The 20,514-nt window shown below is 43.6% G+C and overlaps 1 protein-coding gene across 1 annotated transcript in view; it reads right to left on the bottom strand.

The window, feature by feature from the left end:
* Positions 1–10,281: 10,281 nt before the first annotated feature.
* CDHR5 (cadherin-related family member 5) overlaps positions 10,282–20,514 on the bottom strand; it is a 12,735-nt gene continuing 2,502 nt past the window's right edge. The window contains 9 exon segments of the mRNA XM_009706867.1: positions 10,282–10,872; positions 11,767–11,918; positions 14,406–14,478; positions 15,396–15,512; positions 16,574–16,780; positions 17,556–17,653; positions 18,409–18,499; positions 18,907–19,083; positions 19,419–19,533. Of these exon segments, the coding sequence (XP_009705169.1) occupies positions 10,282–10,872; positions 11,767–11,918; positions 14,406–14,478; positions 15,396–15,512; positions 16,574–16,780; positions 17,556–17,653; positions 18,409–18,499; positions 18,907–19,083; positions 19,419–19,533 (1,621 nt within the window).

Genomic DNA, 20,514 nt, shown 5'->3' with positions numbered 1-20,514 from the left:
TCCCTCAGGCGGCTCCTGCCTGTGTGTTCTCATCGTTTTCCTTGCTCGGCTGAGGTGCTCGTCTGGGCGGACAGTGGCTCTGCTAACAACGGAAATCTGCTGATTTCTCCAGCTTATTTCTCTGCCGGAAAAATAATTCTGTTGTTTTCTCTGAGGGGACCACTCCTTTCGGCATGCAACTATCCATTAGCTCGGCTTTGTTGTCACAGAAAACCTTACTTTTCAAGTATCCCTGTCAAATACAACGCAGCGTTTGAGCCCTCCAAAGTGGCTCCGGGCAACCTCTTTGGTCCAAACCAAAGAGTGTATACAGAGGTAATAGCTCAGGCCCCAGTATTGCTGTGTTAACGTGATGTTCAGCCCGCTTAGTTGCCCTCTCTCCCACACCATTGCAAGAGAGAACTAACTAGCCCAACAGGCTACAGTAACATTGCTATACTGCGCTCAGAGCACGACTGCACAGCGAGACACCAATTTTTTCCTACTCTGGCCTTATTTACATGGTATAAGTGTGTCCTTAGAGTTAGCAACCTAACAAGAAGTGCCTTAACAGCTCCCCACATTAGTTTCTAGTTGTTCTTCAGCATCAGCTCGTGTTCCTGTAGGCCAACTGAAATGAGTTAGGACTACTTGTTTACCTCTCTTTAAGTGAAAGTTGAGATCTTAATAAAATCTACTATTTTCAGGGTCTTAAATGTACAGATGTCGTGCTCCCTTCTGCATTCTGTATCTGCAAAGGCTGAAATATGAGGCAGCTGAAAAAAAAATTGCCTTAGACATGGACAGAAATTTCCTGTGAGTAATACAGATTAGCTGCCTGCTATTATTGGACAGGTGATCAATAAAAAAAATATTTCTTATAAAGCAGATATTGAATATTTCATGAGTAAAAAGTGATTTTTTTTCTTCACAACTGACCTTAATAACTCACAGACTCTGAAGACATTTGTGATGTCTGTGAGTTATGAAACTTTCATGCTCACAGATGAAATGTAATAATCACTCTTCACTGTTTAGATGTTTCATAGTATTCTGTTACTTCTATACCTGAACAGTTAACACACTTATCCTACAATTAAATACATAATGTATGCATAAAGATATATAAATCCAAGCATAACACCAAGTACAACATGATCTCTTAAATTTTTCAGCTATTCCATTAAGACTTATACAAGTGTCTGTCTCAGCTTACGCAAAATCAAGGTGAAAGCCAGAACTGCAATCTCTGTCATTCATTACAGCAACCTCTCTGTGCCTTATTTAACATAAATTAGATGCTGCCTGCTATTGTAGGAATGAATGGCCTGCACACAAGTTGTCACAGATCTGCTTGTGCTCTTACGACAATAGCACAACTGAACTTCCAGTATCTAAGGTCTTGCTCATGAACAAAAGCTCAGATTGCCCACAGTAATGACAAAAGCCACTTTCTCGTTCTTTTTGGGCTCTCCAAGAGCAGGAGAAGAAACAGAGGATGACAAATAATGTGGTCTCTTGACCTTTCTGTTTTTACAGCTACGGAGTGTTTTAACGTGATACCTAATAGCATTAATCCATCTTCATTAGTATTCTACACACAAGGGACAATGTGGGACACTTCAGGAATGTGGTACAATGCAGTATCTCAAGGACTCAGTAACAGAGCTGACACTGCTGGGTGCAAAAGAGACCACCAAAGGTTTAGCCTAACATGGGTGCTTCACAACATTCAGAAGCTAGGAAAACCCATTTCGTGCCGAGATCCTTGTAAGAGTGCAACTACTTTTTCTCTAACACATCTTTTCTTTGACGTGTTACAGGAGCACTCCAAGAGCCTAATCTCATGGAGTTTCAGAGAGGACTAACCCGTGTTATAATAACCAGTTTCCAAGCTTGAGAACAGACTGTTATCTAAGCTGTTTGAAGAGGAAAAGAGAAGGAATGAAAGCAGAGATCTTGAGCAGCTCTTGGGGACACGGTACACCACCTTCAGATATAACATGTTTAGACTGAATGCTAAATCCTTATTGTTCTAAGCTTATTATTTAAATCTGAGTTTCAATCCTTCCACCTACATATTTCTGCAGGACTTTCATATGATGAGTATTGTCATTGTTGTTATAAGTAGAACTTTTGTGTCAGGATATTGTGGTCAGCATGTGTTTATAAAACTATGGAATTATGTGGTGAATCACCCCTTATTGAATATTGCCCTGAATAAGATTTCTGAGAATATGTACCCTTTTTGATAGTTGGGGCTGGTTTTCATTCTATTCTTGAATTCTGGCTCAGATACAGAGCCATACTTGTGTGTTGCAACATGTCTGGTTAACAGAAGCTAAACCTAGTAACAAATGCTTAAATTTTATGAAAATCCTGACTTTCTGTAACAGTGATTGTCTTGAAGGACAGTCCTTCAAGTATGAGTTGAATCAAAGTTTATTTTTTTAATCATGTATACACACAAGTCTTAGAACACAATATTATTATCTAGTCAGAGGGTAGTGAAGGAAATCTTGTGAAATCTTGAATGCACGTCAGTGAGCTTATGTGACTTTTAGGTTTTGTAATGTAGAATTTCACTGTGTTGAGCCACAAACAGGGGGAAGAGGCATTGGGCGGAGGCTTTAGGAGGAAAACTTCTTGCACATATGGACAGAACAGGCAATTTCGATTGAGGAATGCAGATTTCCCACCCCCACTAAATCTTTGTGCAGTGTTTTCACACTGCCTTTGCTGCTGTAAACGCCACCATCTTTTGGATCGTTCCCTCTTTTAGGAGCAAAAGATGAGACTGTACTCTCTGAAATACAATTTCTATTACTACTGGGTCACTGCTCGCCACAGGTCATTCCTGCAGCCTCAGTTTTTATTACAGTTCCAAATAGTTCTTTTGAATCTATTTGTTGGACTGCTTTTTTTTTTTTTCCTGTTTGGATAAAACATGTATTTATAAAAAGTAAAGGCCATAATTTGCTTAAAGTCCACATGATGGAGATGATCCTGTTTCTTTAAGTTTCCATTTACAGGTCTGCTGAGGTCAATTTTACTTTTATGAGGACTTAGTAACCAACTAATGAAAAAATAAATTGTATAAACCAGAATAAAATTGAATTGACTTTTTTTAAAGGAAAAAGAATCCCTTTTGGAGCTAAAGACCCTGTATATCCAAGGCAAATCAGGTTAAAACAGGTCTTCTACAGTTGACTCTATCATTTGGAAGTTGTTCTTTGAGATCAAGAATAATTTTCTCTGGATTATGTGATTGAAGAGATCAGGGTTCATTATTGTTTCAGATAAATGCTAGATAGTTCTGTTATCCTACATACAAAGAGAACAGGTCTCCAGTTATCTTCCGTCCTTTCAAAACTAAGCCAAGAAGTGTCCTCTGCAATCTAATTAGCCATGTAGCAAAGCTATTTTTCTCTTGAAGACAAAAAAGGCAAAAGGATGCACTTGCTGTCAGCTATGCCATTGAAGACTTGATGAAATCTGTGAGGTTATTCAGTTCTAAATGGGGACAGAATCTGGACTAGCAGAAATGAATTTTCAGACACCTGGGAATTTTTTTGTTTGTTTCTATTACTTCCTAAGGTAAAATATCTGTATTTTACTTGATTTTTCAAATTCCCTGCTTGCATCTAGTGATTTCAATTCAGCTTTACAGTTTTCCCTGGCAGCCAAGAAGGGACGTTGCTTCTTTTCTCTGTAGAGGCTAAGAATGAAAATGAAATGGCCGCTTCTTAGGTGTGTGTTACTCCAGAAGAGGGTACTCAAAGCTCAGAAATGTCATAGGCATGATCTCCGTTAGCAGCTGTGTCATCTCTGCAACGCATTTCAGTCTCCCTTCAGCTTCCATCTGTAATCTCAAATCCAGATCTACCACTGTCACACTGAAATTGATATTCTCCCCCCTGCAGATTTGTTGACAACTGCAAACATGTTTTTCTACCCTGTTAAGCCGGAGTTCTACTAACGGTGGACCAAATTCCTTAGAATTATGCCCTGCATGGTCATTCACCTTAGATTACTCCAGGCTGTTGCAGGGAAAAGAAATCTGAGAATAATTGCACATCTTACCTTGCTACATATTTTTTTAAAGATCTTAGAACTGGCATTGCATTAGAAGAAAAAAAAAAAAACACAACTTCTCTGAGCCAGATTCCCGCATTACATGCAGTATGTTAGTATGTTTTAAGTCTGACATACATTTAGAGAATCCAGATTCTTGAATTAATGCTGCTTTTCATACTGCAATCCATGTAACAGTTTTTCACTCCCACTTCTGTGTCTTTTAGCTAATATCAATGTGAGTTTGTGAGACAATATTTTGAACTTATGGAGAAAAACTGAGGTAAGATGATTAGAGGTTGGGGTTCTTTTTTGGCTTAGTTTTTAACTCCAGCAAGTTAGCATTGAAGATTCCTAGCTCTGTATGATTTGTTCCTTAGTGTTTTCCGACTATCAGAGAGATTGCCCTAGCTGATCTTTGCATCACTAAAACAGTCAGATAAAATAATCATTAGAGAAAGGCAGTCATCTGCAAAGCCCAAGTCAAAGACCAGATTTGGCTTTTTGTAGATCTGCATAACAGATATTAAACAAATATTATGCTAAGCTCGTACAGAAATAAAAATCAGAGCTTGACTGTGGATGGGGTGAAAGAGATTTTTTAAATCTACCCGCAGAGTTAAACTTTAAAAAACATTTGAATGTCTTTGGAGTTTAAGGTTGAGCTTTTAAAGGTACTTAGATGCTTATTTGCCATCAAAAATCACTTTAGTTTAAGCACCTATATGCTTTTCAGTCCTGCACAGAAAAGGGTCCATGTAGAAACTGGTGCATGAAACTTTATGCCTGTCTCAGAAAAGTCATGGTGCTCCTCATAATATTCATATCTGAAGCTATGATATTTATTTAAAAGCTTACTGAAATGCTTTTTCGTTACTTTATCAAAAGTCTTCCAACTGATCCAAACAATCTTACAAAAACATTTCTATCGCTTAGTGTATTTTCCTTAGTATATTAGTATATTTTCCTTTCTCATACAAATGTTTGTAAATGAACATGATTGTTGTACCATAATGCAAAAAGTTATTCAACAGACAAACAAATCCAACCCGATTTAGTGTAATCTCAGATGGGCTTGAATTTAAAAGATTACATTTTCTTCTTGTTCCTTTCACATTTTTCTTTACTTCCTCTCAAAAAATAATGTGAGATTGAAAGGGGAGAAAGACTCTTCCTCTTTCAAGTCAGTAGTTTTCTTTGTTTCCATTAAAAAAACCCCAAACAAATCAGAAATAGCCATAACACATTAGAAGTGAGATAAAAATGAACAGTTTTGTTTGTAGTTTTTCACAGTCATTGCTATTTTTTCATCCAGTTCCAATGATTTTCTTAAACCAAAACCACTGTCAGGGCAGGCCCAGGACAGGAGACAAGGACACAGGATCTGGAGGCTTTAACAGGCAATGGCTCAAAGAGGCTGAGCTCTGCCTGATGCTAAGTTTTATTAGCTCTCCTCACAACAACCACCACTACCATAGACGTAATATTTACAAAACATCATCTCCTTTGAATGGATACAAGCATAACCCTGAAAAATACTAAATACTGTGGCTGTATGTACTGGTGTTAGAAGTGGGAGAACATAATGATAAGACTGGTTTAACTGGACCTGTCCAATTTCTATGTTTGAAAGATAAATCTTCAAGATATACTTGGAATTTATTGACATTTGATATCCACATAACATTTATATTATTAGGATATTTTTCCACTAATGGAATTTATTTTTCCCAATGGAATAACAAATTTATTTCCAATTTGTGGATTAGACACTTCTCTTTCATCTGGGTAGGGTTACTGCTGAGATGCCCAGGATAGAGGTAATCTTGTCCATGGAAAATCGTGGAAATCCTGGCCAGGTTGTCTACTGCATGGTACTTTGCTGAACAGCTTGTACAAATCAGCCTGGGGAGTCCAGGGTTGGTGCTGTTCAGGTTTAGTTCCCAGCAGATCTGCTAAGTCTGTATTAGCACAACATATTTTAGGTTATTTAGTGTAATGGTGTTGATTAATGGTATCTTCAAGTTATGAAGGATGATGTGGCAGACTTCATAACTGTTCACATCTCTCAGAAATGATGATGGCATAAACAGAAGACTTGTAGGGATCTCGTCTTTGACCCACCTCCCAGGAGAAGCATTTCCTGGAGGAAACACGCAGGAAATATCATACTCCTTCTTAAGTGAAATCTGAAATCTCACCCAAAAGTAAAAGAATGAACAAGTCAAGCATGATGGAAAATGTTGCTATCTTTCTCTGCATGTCAAATTAGTGCCACAGGGTTTGAACAATGCTAGACTGGGAAGGAAAAATGTGCTCCCTCTTTTGTGTAGATCTCTCTGCTTCATGTGCCAGCATCCTGACTCTAGGGTATGCCAGACTGATACTCATTTCATGGAGATGAAGGGATCCCTTGAAGGATGAGAGCCACTTCAAGCACAGCACCCAAGCTCACTATGGTGCAAGGGAAAGGAAAGGTTTTCTTTTGCCTTCTTACCAGGAACATATACTTTCTCATCTGTGAGGCCATGACATTTTGCAACATACTTGGAAAGGTGAAGTAAGTGTCTCAGAACCCTCATGGTGTGCCGTGGCCCCCACACACGTTGCAGGCTCCATCCAGACTGCTGGTACCCAGGAAGAGGCAGGAGAGGTCACTGGTCCTGATGTGGAGCTAGTCACTCTGGGACCTGGTGCTCAAAGGTCTCCTACTCACTGGTCTTGGTGTCCCTGCTCAGGAAAGCAGAGTGAGAGAGCCTGGAAGGGCCTTCATAAGAGGGAAAAAGACTCTAATTCCCTGCCTGCACCCCAACTGAACAGCCGGGACCCCACAGTCTCCTGGAGGAATAGGACAACTGAAACCGTGTGGCAGGGTGTGGGCATGGCTCTGAAGCTGAGCATGGCGCTGATGGCTCACAGTGTACCCTCAGGGAAGAGGCTGCAGAATGAAATAGGGTTGGACATCCCTACAACAGGGAGAACAAAAGAAAGAGGTACCCCAAACCTCTTTTGAGACCCAAGTTTGGAAGCAGGGTGTGGGGTCAGGGGAGTGGTGGTGAGAATCAGCATGATAAGTGATGACTCAAGAACATTTTCCCTTGGTCTCTCCTGTCCGTCCAAGTGCAAGCAAAGGAAGGCAGCTCCCGGCCTCCTGCTGTCTCCCTCTCTCACCACCATCCTAGCCCTGGTAGCCCTGGCTTCAGTACCTCAAAAGTGGCATACAGAGGACCAGCACCCACACTTCCCTCTCCACATCATGCCCAGAGAGATCTTCTGATACGGCACATCGATGAAGTCATGGCAGCGGTGGCATCTCAACACCCTCGTTCCAGGGCTGCAGCCAGCCCTGTAATTCGTACACTCACTGTACAAATCATAATTAGGTTCAGCAAATGCATGCTGTCCTTGTGTAGGGCAGTTATCCCAAGAGAGGAGAGGTCGGGGAAACCTTGGTGCTGGCGGGACGTCCCGATTCACCACAAGGCTCTGAAGGAAGGGTCGAGTGCAGGAAGGAGTTGGCAGAAGGACCTTCACTTTCCACTTTCTCGTTCAAGTTATGAGGAATAAAAGACAGATGCCTTTGCTATCCATGTGATGGCACTATTTGAACACACTTTTCCCTTTGCGACTGCTGCGGTTTAACTTTTGTATTAACAAGCACAAGCTTCTGGGCATTTCCACTAGGAATTTTGCAGGATAAAAGAACAAGAACATAAAAGCTTGTGGGGGGACAGACTGAGCAGCTGGGGCTGCAGAGAAACGAACTGCCAACAGGGAGCCTGGCAGGTGAGCGGCACATTGAAGGGATTTCAATTGCCTGCCAGCGGAGGGAAGCCAGGGCACCAACAGCCAACGAAATGCAAACTGAGGGTGCCTGGATCTGAACAGCATGCCAACACAAAAGGCCAAAAGCATGAGAAGCACATCGTTGGAGGGGGGGGGTGAAGCACCAACAGATGAGTACAGATTGCAAATCGAGGGAGCTCGTAAATCAGTGCGCCATGCGTGTGCCCAGAAGCCCAAACGATACAGCAGCAGAGGGCAGACACACTGACAACAGCGTGCCAGCGGACAGGAACAGATCACATATGGCACAGCAGTGAGGGAAATGGAGCAGCTATGGTGTGTCAGGCCATGCAAACTGCCTTCTGCTGGAAATCATTCCGTTCAGTCATTGGTCACAGGTATCACGAAACCGTCTTCTGGACAAGCAGGAAAGGAACTTTCCTTTCTCCAGGTGTGTAGAAAGAGTTAGAGAAGGATAGTCCACAGCAAAACAGTCTCCAAATGTAGAAGTGAGAGGAAAGTTGTGCCTCAAGTAATCCCAAGGCTAGCAAAATGCTGCAGGAAATGGGGAGGTATTTCTGCTCTAGCACACTGTCAACCCTGGGACAGGGAGATGTGCAGAAATAGAGTATGGACCAAGAGGATAAAAGCCTCTTTGGAAATCATTTGTGCTTTGGTGTACATGTGGATCCCAGCAGCCATACTTTGGTCTCTCTCTCTCTCGGCTTTATCTGGAGTAATGGCAGCAATGTGGAGATTGGCTGGTAGGGAAAAGGCAAGATTATTTATTGGTTTTGCTTGACACTTATCTTGTTGCAATCCTGTGCTGTTGTGCTAAGCTGAGAAAGTGAGAGAAACATTAGTGACCCAAGCTCCTTCTGCTGCATCCCTGTCTTAGATGCTTCTGAGCTTTTTACTGGAAGTTAAACACTCAACAGCCCGTGTCTGCTCCACAGCTAGCCCCAAAATGAGAAAACCAGGAACAGCACAAATTTTGTGCTGGTAATCAGAAGATGCAAAGGTACCCAGCCGCATTCTCAGCCAGTGGAAATCAGCCCAGCTTTTGGTTGCCAGCTGAGGGAGGAAATTGGTTGATGGGAGGTGTAAATCTAGACCAGAGCATTAAACACTTTACTTCCCATGATACCTGAAAATGGTGTGCTCACTTTGCTGAACTGGGGCTTTATGGCAGGACCATAACTGAAGACGATATTGCTGAGAGCTGAGGGATCCAACATGCAATGGTGCTGTCACCAGAGGTCAGCAGGCTTTCTAGCTCAAGCCTGGACTCCTAAGCCAAGCACAGCAGAGCTGACTTGCTCTCAGTGAACCACCTCTGCTCTCAGGCTGCAGCTCAGCTCTAGGTGAAGCTTGAAAGATGGTATTTTACCAGCAAAAGAGCCTGCTGGGCTCCTCATGAATGGTGAAGGGTGGTATGCAAAGGGGCTGGCATCTGAGACGAGACAGGAGCAGAGAAATGGTGGTGACACCTGGCACTCAGAGGCAATGCTGACCTCCACCTTCAGCAGCAATGATAAAAGCGACACCTTGAGCCCTGCTGGGCAAGGGAAACAGCGTGCTGACCCCCCATCCAGCACCTCTGGAATGATACCCATTGCTGCCAAAAGCCCAGAGAGCTGGAAATACCCCTGGCATTTTGTAGGCAGGTCCTGGCAGGAGCTCTTCTTTTCCCTGACAGATAGGAGACACACAGCTAAAGAAGTACTGCACAATTAGTGGTTTTATGACATAGAAAAATTGACGACAAAGTCCTTCGGTAAAGAATATGTGATCAGTCCTTGCTTATCAGTGACAGAGGAAACAGCAGCTCCTGAGCATGTAAACTCCTGGCTACTGGCAGGGCGAGGACATGGTGGTGCGTGCCAGCTGCTTGTGCAGGGAGCACGAGTCTGGCATGACGGAGAGCAGAGCCAAGCCCCGAAGTGAGCTCCTGGATACAGTTGTATGAGCAACTGCAGGCTCAGGGTGACTTGTGCTGGCTTACGCCCTGCAGCTGGCATCAAACTGTAACACCCTAAAGGGAACAGCCAAGGAGTCGCCACTGGCTTATTTACCCACCAAGAGGAGATGAACACTGGGTTGTGTAAATTGCTACCGCGAGCTGGGCTAACTGCTTCAAAGGCAATTCAGCTACATCTCTGGTGTACCCGCAGCCACTATGGGAAATGCGATGTAAGCGGGGGAACAGGGCGAAGGTGGAGACATGAGACATCTGTTCCTCCCCTCCAAAATCCTAAGTGATATTTCAAAGTCTTACTAAAAGGTTAGCTGTAATCTCTTCCGGCTCCATTCAGACCAGCAGGACAGGCAAGCTCATCCTCCTGCATTCCAGTTTCCCCCCTGAGCAGAAAGATGGGCTTCATGTCAGCAAAGCAGCTGAGATTCCCTCATTTTTGGGGGGAAAGTGCAGGTGTGTTTCCATTATAAATCATTGTCATCTTCTGTCACTGCATCTGTGCGAGACATGTTGATTATCACTTCTGCAGCTGGGCATTATAAGCTCTCTGAGGCAAAGGACACTCCCGGCCCTCTCTGGTGATCGTCCCTGTCATAATCTTCTTCCTCCTCCTCCTCCTCCTCCTCCTCCTTCTGCAGATCTTGGTCACTGTCATCATTGCCATCTGCTGTATTGTCCTCAATCACTTCAACCTGCTCTCCAGCATCTGGGTCTACATCGGTCTTAAACCACACAGCTTTGTAGCCGTCATCTGCCACGTGCCTGTCTGTCTTGAGGATAGACTTCACTTCTCTTTCACGCTCAGTCTCTTCTTCCACTTCTTCCTCCTTCTCTTCCTGGTCAAAGATGATGGTGGACGCTATAGAAGGCTTTGTAAGGCTATCAATGTCTTCTGCATTGGAAGAGGCGGAGGAAAGTGCTGGCTGCTCTAGTACACGTGTCATCGACTGGACACCGCCATTTTCTAACGTCTCTTGCTGTTTGGTGCTCGCATTTGGGTGTTCATCTTCCTCATAAGATTGGTTCTGGTAACCCCCCGAGATTTCCTTGGAGAACTACAGGAGGAGAGACACCTTGTGATCATAGTAAAAGGAACAGAAATGGGGAGGAGGGTGGGGAAATGGGTGGCTGAAGCGACTGAGCTCCTGCTCAGGAAAGCTTCTGCTTGTTTTACAGTTAGATCTATTTGAAGCCTGGGAAAGATACAGCTCCCTACAACAGCTATTTTTTATTGACTCCACTTCTAGATTTTTTCAGATAAGCACAGGCATGTTTTCCAGGAGGGCTGAACACCAGCAATGTATACTGATTTATACCCATCCATTTGAGGTGTTACTCTGGAGTGGGATTTAACTCACTGAGGGTGAAGGACTGTGGTTACCTGAGCTACGTGCTCTGGACTCCTGTTGTAGTCAGTGGCGCCTAGGTTCCTAACAGTCCCATCCTAAGGGAGAGACCAACATCTGATCAGATGAATTACACCCTAAACTTCAAAGTAACCAGACTGCCAGGGACTTGAGAGAGCCAAAGGTAAACAGCTCAGGTGCAGACAACTGTCTATGCCCAGGCTTTAGGATAGGATATGAAGGGACCTTTCTCTCCCTTGACTATAGAGGGAGGATGAACAGTGGTTTATACCACAGACACACGTTTTTCAGAGACTGTCTCTGATAGGTGTCACATTCATCCTAGATTTTGTGCTCCATGGAGCTGTGGTCCTCACCTTACCATGTCCACTCATCATCTACCAGACAGCTCCAGCCTCAGGGGGCAGAAAAGAACAACAGCAAACACCACCAAAGTGATGCTACCTTTGCAAACATTGTCTCAGGAGTGATTCATCCCCTGCACACAAACATGTAGTATTTGGACAGCCCGTCCATACTTTAAAACCTCCTCAGATCCCACTTTCTAACGCTAAGAAATTCAGGTACAAACAAGGCACTTACCTTTTTCCTTGTCACATATTTGACACTCTTTTCATACTGTTTATATATCATCACTCCAAGGAAGACTAAGGCAATTAATAGCAGTGCTGCTAACGTACCACCTAAGACAGCCATATCCTGTGCAGTGTATATCTTATCAGAGGAGGTGACAGCTACAAGAAAAACAAACCAGTGTTACAAAGTGTAGAAATGGCAGCTAGCTTTTTTTTTAACACAGCACTTCATTGTGGGAGAAGCTCCAACCAATTTTTGAAGGGCAAAGCAGCATCCTGTGGTGCAGAATGTGAGAGTGATATATTTAACATCATAGAAGGCTCCATTTGTTTACTGTCCTAAAAGCAGAGGGTATTTTTAAGGTGACCACTTGCAGAATATTATACCTTCCAGTAAGTTACATGAAGTGGAAATAGCATCCATTTACAAGACAATGACTTTCACCCCATGATTTAACTAAGCTAATATATACATGACTGTATTAGGCAAGCAGATGTGACATGGAGTAAAGCTAGGTAGATCTTGTACTTTGCCACTTCACCCATTTACATCAGTGTGCAAAAGTGAGGTATGTTTGTACATATGTGCATGAAAATGCAAATCTTCCTTTAATCTGGAATGTCACCTCTGATACTGATGACCGCATTAAAATAGGAAATCAAACAGCATAACAGGAAGTAGAAAAAGCATTAGAAGGTCCCCAGGATAGGAGACTCTTTCCTGCCCTTTTGTTGCTGAACACCAGCCTTCTCAGGCGCAGCTTATGCTTTCAGCCACTGGTCAGTGTAGGCACATTTGTATAGAGATCAACATTACAGTGGAAAGAATTAATCAGATTTGCTTGTTGTTGTCAGTGGGAATCTTTATTTTAAGTTTTCCAGCTTCATTTTGTAGTGTAAATTAGTCTCTTTAAAGATTAATGATTAATGAAACAGTTTTATTCTCCTGCCGACCTGTTTATGACAACGGACTTTGAGTATTCCCTCTGCATTTGATTGCACCCTCAGTTTATCATTAATACATTGGTAAGGGTTTAGGACATCAGTGAATTTTTGCTTCTTAATCATGTCTCCCAGGGAGCCACCACCCCCGGAGCTGATATGAAACTCCACCACCCTTAACTCCTTCTGTGCTGCGCAGCACACAGTGCGAAAGCTAGCTCAGCTTGGTGGAAAGACTCACCTTGAGATCCGTGTGAGCTGGCTTCAGCACCAGTATGTCAGAAACCAGAGGCCAATGTACAGTTACCACTTCCCAGAGGGAGAGTATATTAAAAACAACTCTAGTTTCTCCCTGGATATCGGAACGTTGCAAAGCACCTTCCCACCTGTTGCATGCACATTCCTTAACACCACCTCTTACAGTTGAGGGTTAAATATCCTACAGATTGGCCAGCAAGATGGTAATCTCAGCTCTGTTTAGGCCATTCCTGAGTGCTGGCTGTAGTACGGAATAAAGCACAATTCCTTTCATAGGCTGTGAGGCATTCAGTGTAATTTCAATCTACTTTTTTGCATAGTCACCAGCATCATTATTTTGTGTGGTTTAAATAGCAAGGGCAACATTTAGAAGTTGCACAGAAGTGCTGGTACATCTGTTTGGAGTGTTTGCAGCTCTGTATACTGACACCTGAACTAGCGCTTTCTGCTGAGCTGGACTGTGCCTTTAAATTGGGTTTAGGTGGTTTTTATGCAGCCAGTGTTTTTAGCTGTGAAACGACACTACCTTTAGGGAATCCATATTTATACCCAGGAGCCTACTTTTTTTTTTCCCTTCCAGATATCCCCACGATGATGGTGATAAGAGGATGAAGTAATGGAAGAGCCCAACTGGGAACTTCAATCATACATCATCATGTAGAAACCAATGGAGTCTGGGTATTACCTGCCTATCCTGCTGTGAAAATGCATTATATTCATTCATCTTAATCCAAAGCATAAGAAGTTTTGTAAGCTTCAAGTCTAACTGATTTAGAAGATCTATTTAAGAGCCATTTCTAAGAATTATGGAAGAGTAAGCTATTTTTACATCAACAAAGCCAAATGATAGCTGGAGGGTTATGTATGTATGTAACCTCAGGTCTATCTTATTTCTCATGGGTCATTTCTTCTGGTAAGACCTTAAAATCTTGGAGTATAAGAACTTGAGCTGACCTGAGCAGAAAATGCCTCTGCTCATGACAAAGCCTAGCTTTGTGGGGGTGTGCCAACTTCTGTCTGCTCTGCATAAGACAGGAAATAACATTGCAGCTTTCTCTATTTTTGGCTAAAAAGCAGCAATGATCTACCAAGGTGTCAGGGCAACCCTCCTTTGCCATGATAAAACATACTGGGTTATTTCTGACCCACAAAACAGTATGAAGCAACCCCAGATTTAGCTCTGGATTTACAAGAAAAGACACTACAATACACAGCACTACTTAAAGTCTGAGGAGGCTGAGGCATGTGGTGACCACATCATAAGGATGTTGCTTGAGTTTTTTCTCTCTTATAGCCACTGTAAAACCTCCTGTAGGTATGGGCTTGGCCTCAGCCCAGGTCCACAGACTTCAGTGGGTGACCTGTCGTTGACAGTTTGTCCACAGAAGTGGAAAAGACTCCCCAGTCATCTCCACAAAGCAGAAAACAAAGAAACACCCAGCCTACCTGTGGCAAGGACGATTTCCACCACGACGACAGTGCTTGCCTCCTGCAGGCTCACCATATCTTTTCCAACAGCCTGTGTTAACATGGGAAAGAGATAGCTTAGGGACTTCCTAGATCTCCAGCTCACTCGCAAGGTATGTGGTGGGCCCTTTGTGGACAGAGTACCTTGTCCATATCCTCACCACATAATAGCCCTGCATTGTAGCTGGACAATTTGGTCACAGAGGAAGAAGAGCTCTGAAGATTCTCTGTCCTGGGCCAGAACCAGGTGCATCATTTGTGCCCAGCTTTGCAGCACAGTGCTGTACACAGATAATGAGGTGGTGTGGGGCATGCAGCAGCATGTGTTGGCACCTCTCTCTGCCCTGCCCGTGTAGCTAAAACAACACTATAGTCACCCTGGTTCAGATAGCTTCATAGGGCATGGCATCCCAACTGTCTTAGGGAGCCAGTTGTCACTGGCAGGCAGATGGGCAAAGTGAACATCTAGCTCCTTAGAAATTCTAAAATTATTAACTGCTGCCCTTGACCCAATCAAAAAAAGTGCTGGATTTACCAAAGGATTCCCAAGTTTGGGGCTGTAGCCTTTAGAGCTGGGGTACATGCCAGCAGTCATAGCCTACCCATACCTACACATCAACCTCCTACCCACTTGTTCACCCTCCTTTTTTTGTTAATCACAATCAGATTGTGGGAGAGGGGCTCCTAAAATCTCCCAACTGACTTTTTGCATGTCTCCAATGATATATTCCACAGGATTGGAGAAGCAATTTTACAGCTAGCACCAGATATAACCTGTATCACACACAGTAAATTTGCTATCACTTCATCTCCCTCCATCCCTGTACATTTATGATGCAAATGGTTGGGGCAATGACTGTCCTTTCATTATGTCCCTTACCTAATGGAATTCCACCCTTGGTGCTTCTCTACTGGAAACTACCCCTTCCTTCCATGACCCTGGCTAGATAATGAAGAAAGTTGCCCTACCTCAATGGTTACTGTTCCTGGTGACTGCAGCATCATGTTTGTCAGAATGAGTCCATCTTTGGTTGCAATGAAATTGGTGCTGTTTTTTATGTAGTACTCAATGTTTGGGTTGACTTTCTGAAAAGCCAGAAGAGTGAATGATTAAACCACACTGTCTGTGCTTTGCATGCATCTCCATAACAACCCACTGGCAAATACACCTGAAGTATGAGCAGGTGTATAGTGCAATAAATATATCTGAACTGAGGAAGTGAGAAAGGTTGAACCCAAGTGTGTTCACCCTGTTGCTCAGAGTTCAAGAATGTATCCTAAAAGTGTTGCCTCCAAAAAAACCCCAAGTCTTACCCAGCTTGTGTTGGTATCTTTAATATTTGCCCACACAAAACACCATTATGCAAGGGACTTTGTAAATTTGCTCAGTTCTGCCTTTAATACAGTGCCAAAGGGGGATGTACGTGGAGAATAATAATTGTGCTGAGGTCCTCACAATATTTTCCTTTGTGTCTAAGCTGTTATCCCTCTGCTAGGTCCCCAGTCTTGTTATGGAAGCCTTGGCATCAATAAAATTAGCATTTTTTTCTTTATTTAATAGGGTGGGATGGGAATGGCTGGTCAGTAAATCTCTTCCCCTCTCCTTCTCCCAGTACATTGTTCAAGAATGGCACTCTCAAAATGAGTCCTTACAGGGAGAAGGTTAACCATTTCCAGCCCAGGACTGCAAGTCCATGCTAGTCTGCTGTCTTTGGACCGGCTCCTCTTCCCAGGCTAGTCCACCCATAGCTCTCCTTGACCTGGCAGAGAGAGGGCACCTCTGCATGGGATCCTGCCACCCCAAACTCTTCAAGGAAACACTTCACCTAGCCCTAACTCAGATCTGGACCCGTTCACAGTATTTGCTATCCCTGGGCTTTACTCAGCATGCTATTTTGCAGTGGATCAGCTCACCTACATAGATCTGGGAGGGACTGGCTTTTGGGAGGGTGAAGTCCAGCAGCTTCTCCACATTACATCACACCATAAGTGGTTCTGATCTATGTGGAATTTCCAGGGAAATATAATACGGAACACTAGAGGAAAACATGTATCTGCCTTGCTCCACCTCCCCTTCCTCATGTTTTCTGATCCTGCTTTAAGCCTGAAGCAGTGAGAAAGAATGCAGTGCATTTTCAGTTTCTTACATTAGGGAAATCATCATCCACTGCTGTTATGATCAGGGGGCTTGAAGGATCACCAGCTTGGAAGACAAAGCTTCTTGGGGCCACACCAACAAACACCGTCCCATAGTAGATCCTGCTCTCAAAGTACGGTGGATAATCACTTTTATTGATGACCTTAATCTCTACACTGACTACGGAGTATTTCTTTATGTTGTTGACTTGGGTGGCCTGGAGAGAAAGAGAGAGAGAGAGAGATGCTAGCTTTTTTTCTATTAGCGATGAGACATAAAAGGATAGGCTTGATCTGAAGCCCATTGCAACCCATGGGGTTTTTTCCATCATTTTCAGTGAGCTTTGAACCAGGCCTGTCACAGCAGCCTTATGGTTTGGAGTCCTTGTGTTTTAGCTTGCTGCTGCTGTTGGTCCTCCACACAGTCTTGGTCTAGCCCCAAAGTCTAGGTACGACCCTTCACAACGGCCACGTCTGGACAAATTGCCAAGCTCCAGTACAAAGCAGTGAGATTCCAGCACCAGCAGGCAGAGTCTGCTCAACCTCGTGAGGGTTGGGTCCGTTCAGCCACTGCCTGAGAGTCCACATCTTCCTGGGTATGTATGTGCAGGGAGTGCGTTTCAACACCCTCCTTTCCTCTTGAGGTGTAGCCAAAAGAGGAGCTTGTCTCTAGGGCTGAGTTACATTTACTACTGTAACAGAAGCTCCAGTCATGCCTAAAGAAAGCCTTCCAGTTATGCTCCTCCATACTTTCAACTCAGCAGGATGTCCCCATGCAAGTTAATTTGCCTCGATGTTGCAATCCACGCAAAGGGCAAAGCTTTGCATCTAAGTTGGTGTAAGACACTGGTCAAATACTAGGCCCTTCCAAAAGAAAGGGTGTAACTGAGTTAGCTTTAATTATTAATGTAATTGGCTCCTGTCACATCAAGACTGCTGCTTTCTAGAGAGCCAGCTATGCTGGGTTGTTGTCTGCAATGTTGTCAGACTTACCATGACTTGCAATAGGTAGGAGTCTGGGGAAGTTGCTGCTTTGTTCATAGTTAGATTCCCTGTGTCTGGATCCACGGAGAACACTTTGTCTGTATCCCCTAAAGAAAATGGAAAGTCTATTCAATCATCAGATATACCTTCATAAAGTGACCTGGAGCTTATGGACTCATTTTTTCACATCTTAGTGACAAAACCCCCAGGGCATAATGCTGTTTTCCTTGCCTGCCTGGCTGCTCCAAGGGCTGGGAGTGCTGGCTAGGGATCCAGAGGGACTCAACAGACAAAAAACATGGAGAAGATGTGTGTGAACCCAGCTAGCTAAGGTAGGACTCATTTTTTGAATTAAATAAATGTCCCAGTCAGTGACTGGGCAATCAGTTGGCTGTATTCAAGTAATCTTTTTGAAATCAAGACTAAAACAGGGCAGATTAGATAGTGGCAATGTGCTGGGGAATAAAAACATAATTCTTGGCAATGGATGAAAATTATGCTGATGATGTGGGAATTTTAGGTTCAGCTCAAAGACTGAATGAAAGTGGTGTGACCAGACTGGCAAAATCAGGTCTAAAAGCTTAAAGATAAAACATGTCTCACCTTCCAAAAAAAACCAAAGTCCTTTTGAAACAGATTTCACTGAGATTGGTAATTTTCTTTTTCTTCGTCTCTGTACAGTCTGTTTCTTCTACTTAATCCGCAATGTTCTCTGGATCTAGTTATGTTTCTGTGGCAGAAACAGAGGGGCAAATCCCCAGGCCCTCAAATCCCAAGTGCTGTGGAGGGTATCTCCTCTTGGCAGATAATGTAGGGGACATATGAGCAATGCTGTTTATGGAAGGTGACAACTTCTACTCACCACCAACAATACTGTACACAATTTTTTCGTTGAAAGTGTAGTCAGGATCAATAGCGTAGATAGGTCCTGGCTCTAGGATGAGCGGTTTCGTCTGCAGTAACAAGGCAAAGCATTACATACCACACTACAGCACCAAATTAGCATTTGCAGCATTCTCCTCTCCCAGCGTGGCTCTAGTGGTTTTGTCCGGGCAGAATGGCATTTATTGCTGGGAAATGGCTGTAACAGGGCAGAGGTGAGACTGCTTAAGTAAAAGATTTTCCAGCTCTCACCTCTCCTGTGATGTGCTGCAGGAACAAGGGCAAGCAGTGCTGCTTGGGATGGGGGAACCTCAACTTTCCAGGATGATGAAGACTCCCTGTCATGCTGAATCATCTGCATTTATGACTGGAGATCAGCAGGAGCTCATGGAAATTATTAGGCACTACCCGCTGGGAATAGCATCTGGATATTGTTTGAGAATAGCATCAAGGATATTGTTTGATCATGCCTGCTTACCGACATCTCGGAGATATTCACCCTTCCAGTATAGGGGCTGCTGATGCAAATGCTCTTGTCCATGCTAATGAAGGTACAGGGTAGGAACCAGGGTGATCTGGTGTCAGCTTGTTCAATAAATATATTGATTGTTGCGGTAGCTGTGTTGGTGGTGGTGGCGCTGCCCGCAGACCTGTCCTGTACCCAAAGGCAAAGCATCCTCGTGAGACGCAAGTTTTATTGCCAAAAGAACCCATTCGCACAAACCAGTGGCCCAGGGGCTTTTAGCTGTTGCAACTCTGTTCTGTCTAAGGCTTAGCAGTTTACGTGAGATTAGCTAAAGCAGTGAATTATCTCATTGTGCTGACAAAGGTGGACTGAATGCAAGACTGTCACTGTGTAATTATGGAGGGTGGAAGCCCCCCGAGATTCCACCCTCCCTCCTGCCATCCCAGAGATCTCCCATTCAGATTTACCCTTCAGTTAAGAGAGACTGGGGCAAACAAGGCACTTGTTCCTTCTAAAGAACTTACCCTTGCATACAAGACCAACGTTGTCGATTTAAATTTCTCATAGTCCAATGATTTTTGTAAATAAATTTCTGGGTTATTAACTCCTTTTATGGCAAAATAACCATCTGTGTCCTGGCAGGGGAAAAGGAAAAACTCTGCTAGCAGCCTCGATGAGAGACATGTTCAAAATACTGCTCATGCCTGTGTTCATCATCCCAGTCAGGCCTTTAATCCTGGGGACCTGGGGGGGTGACAGGGGCAGTGTGAGAATACCAGATCTATTTAATCTTTGGTATTGCACACTGGAGCTGCCTGGCTTGTCAGAAAGTTTTGTTCATGTTCCTGTGAGTTTTCTTCTCCCAGGTCCTCTGCTTTGCCTGCCTACCTGCTCAGCAGGTACTGGATGAAATCTTTTATCTCATTTATCTCCAACACTCAACAGGTTGCCAACAATCCTTGATTTTGGGTCCATGACAGCCAAACAACCTCACATCCATGCACAAAACTGATCAAAGATGGCTCAGCCTCTGGGAGCTGGCAAGATCACTTGCCTTAGCCTAGCGCAGCTGAACTTTGGACGCAACTGTAAACCTAAATTGAAATAACATACGTTGCGTTTTACTCTATAACTTTCTGCACTTGCTTTGGTTCTCCTTTAATCTTATGTCTTGACTAGAATTCCTCTGAATTTCTAAATCCCTCTAGGTTTACACCAATGTGAGTGCAAAGTCTGGTCCCAGAGCTGAAATTGAAAAACTTGTGGTTTCTGTTCGCAACCCTTAAAGTCCCTGGGGTTATGGAGGAAGTGGAGGCAGAATGTCAGACACTGCCTGCTCAGTCCACAATGCTTTTTTAAAATGTAAATATACACTTTGTTTTCTTCTTGAATTTATTTTTTTTTAGTTTCTAGCAGGCCCTTGCACTCTAGGCTGACATCAGTTTAATGTGCATACCTTTATTTCCCATGTTACCAAGCAAACCCCTTAAGAGCAAATAAACTAAGGCACTAAACTGGGACCTGGGGAAAGTGGAGTCTGCCTCTGGCTTTGCCAAGACTTTTTGTGTGATCTTGGGCAGCTCATGTTATCTCCACTCTGCGTGGACACTGTTGACGAAC

The sequence above is a fragment of the Cariama cristata genome, unplaced genomic scaffold (genome assembly GCF_000690535.1).
Source record: "Cariama cristata isolate BGI_N322 unplaced genomic scaffold, ASM69053v1 scaffold1319, whole genome shotgun sequence".
Lineage (NCBI taxonomy): Eukaryota > Metazoa > Chordata > Aves > Cariamiformes > Cariamidae > Cariama > Cariama cristata.
This window is presented reverse-complemented; position numbering and strand designations above follow the sequence as displayed.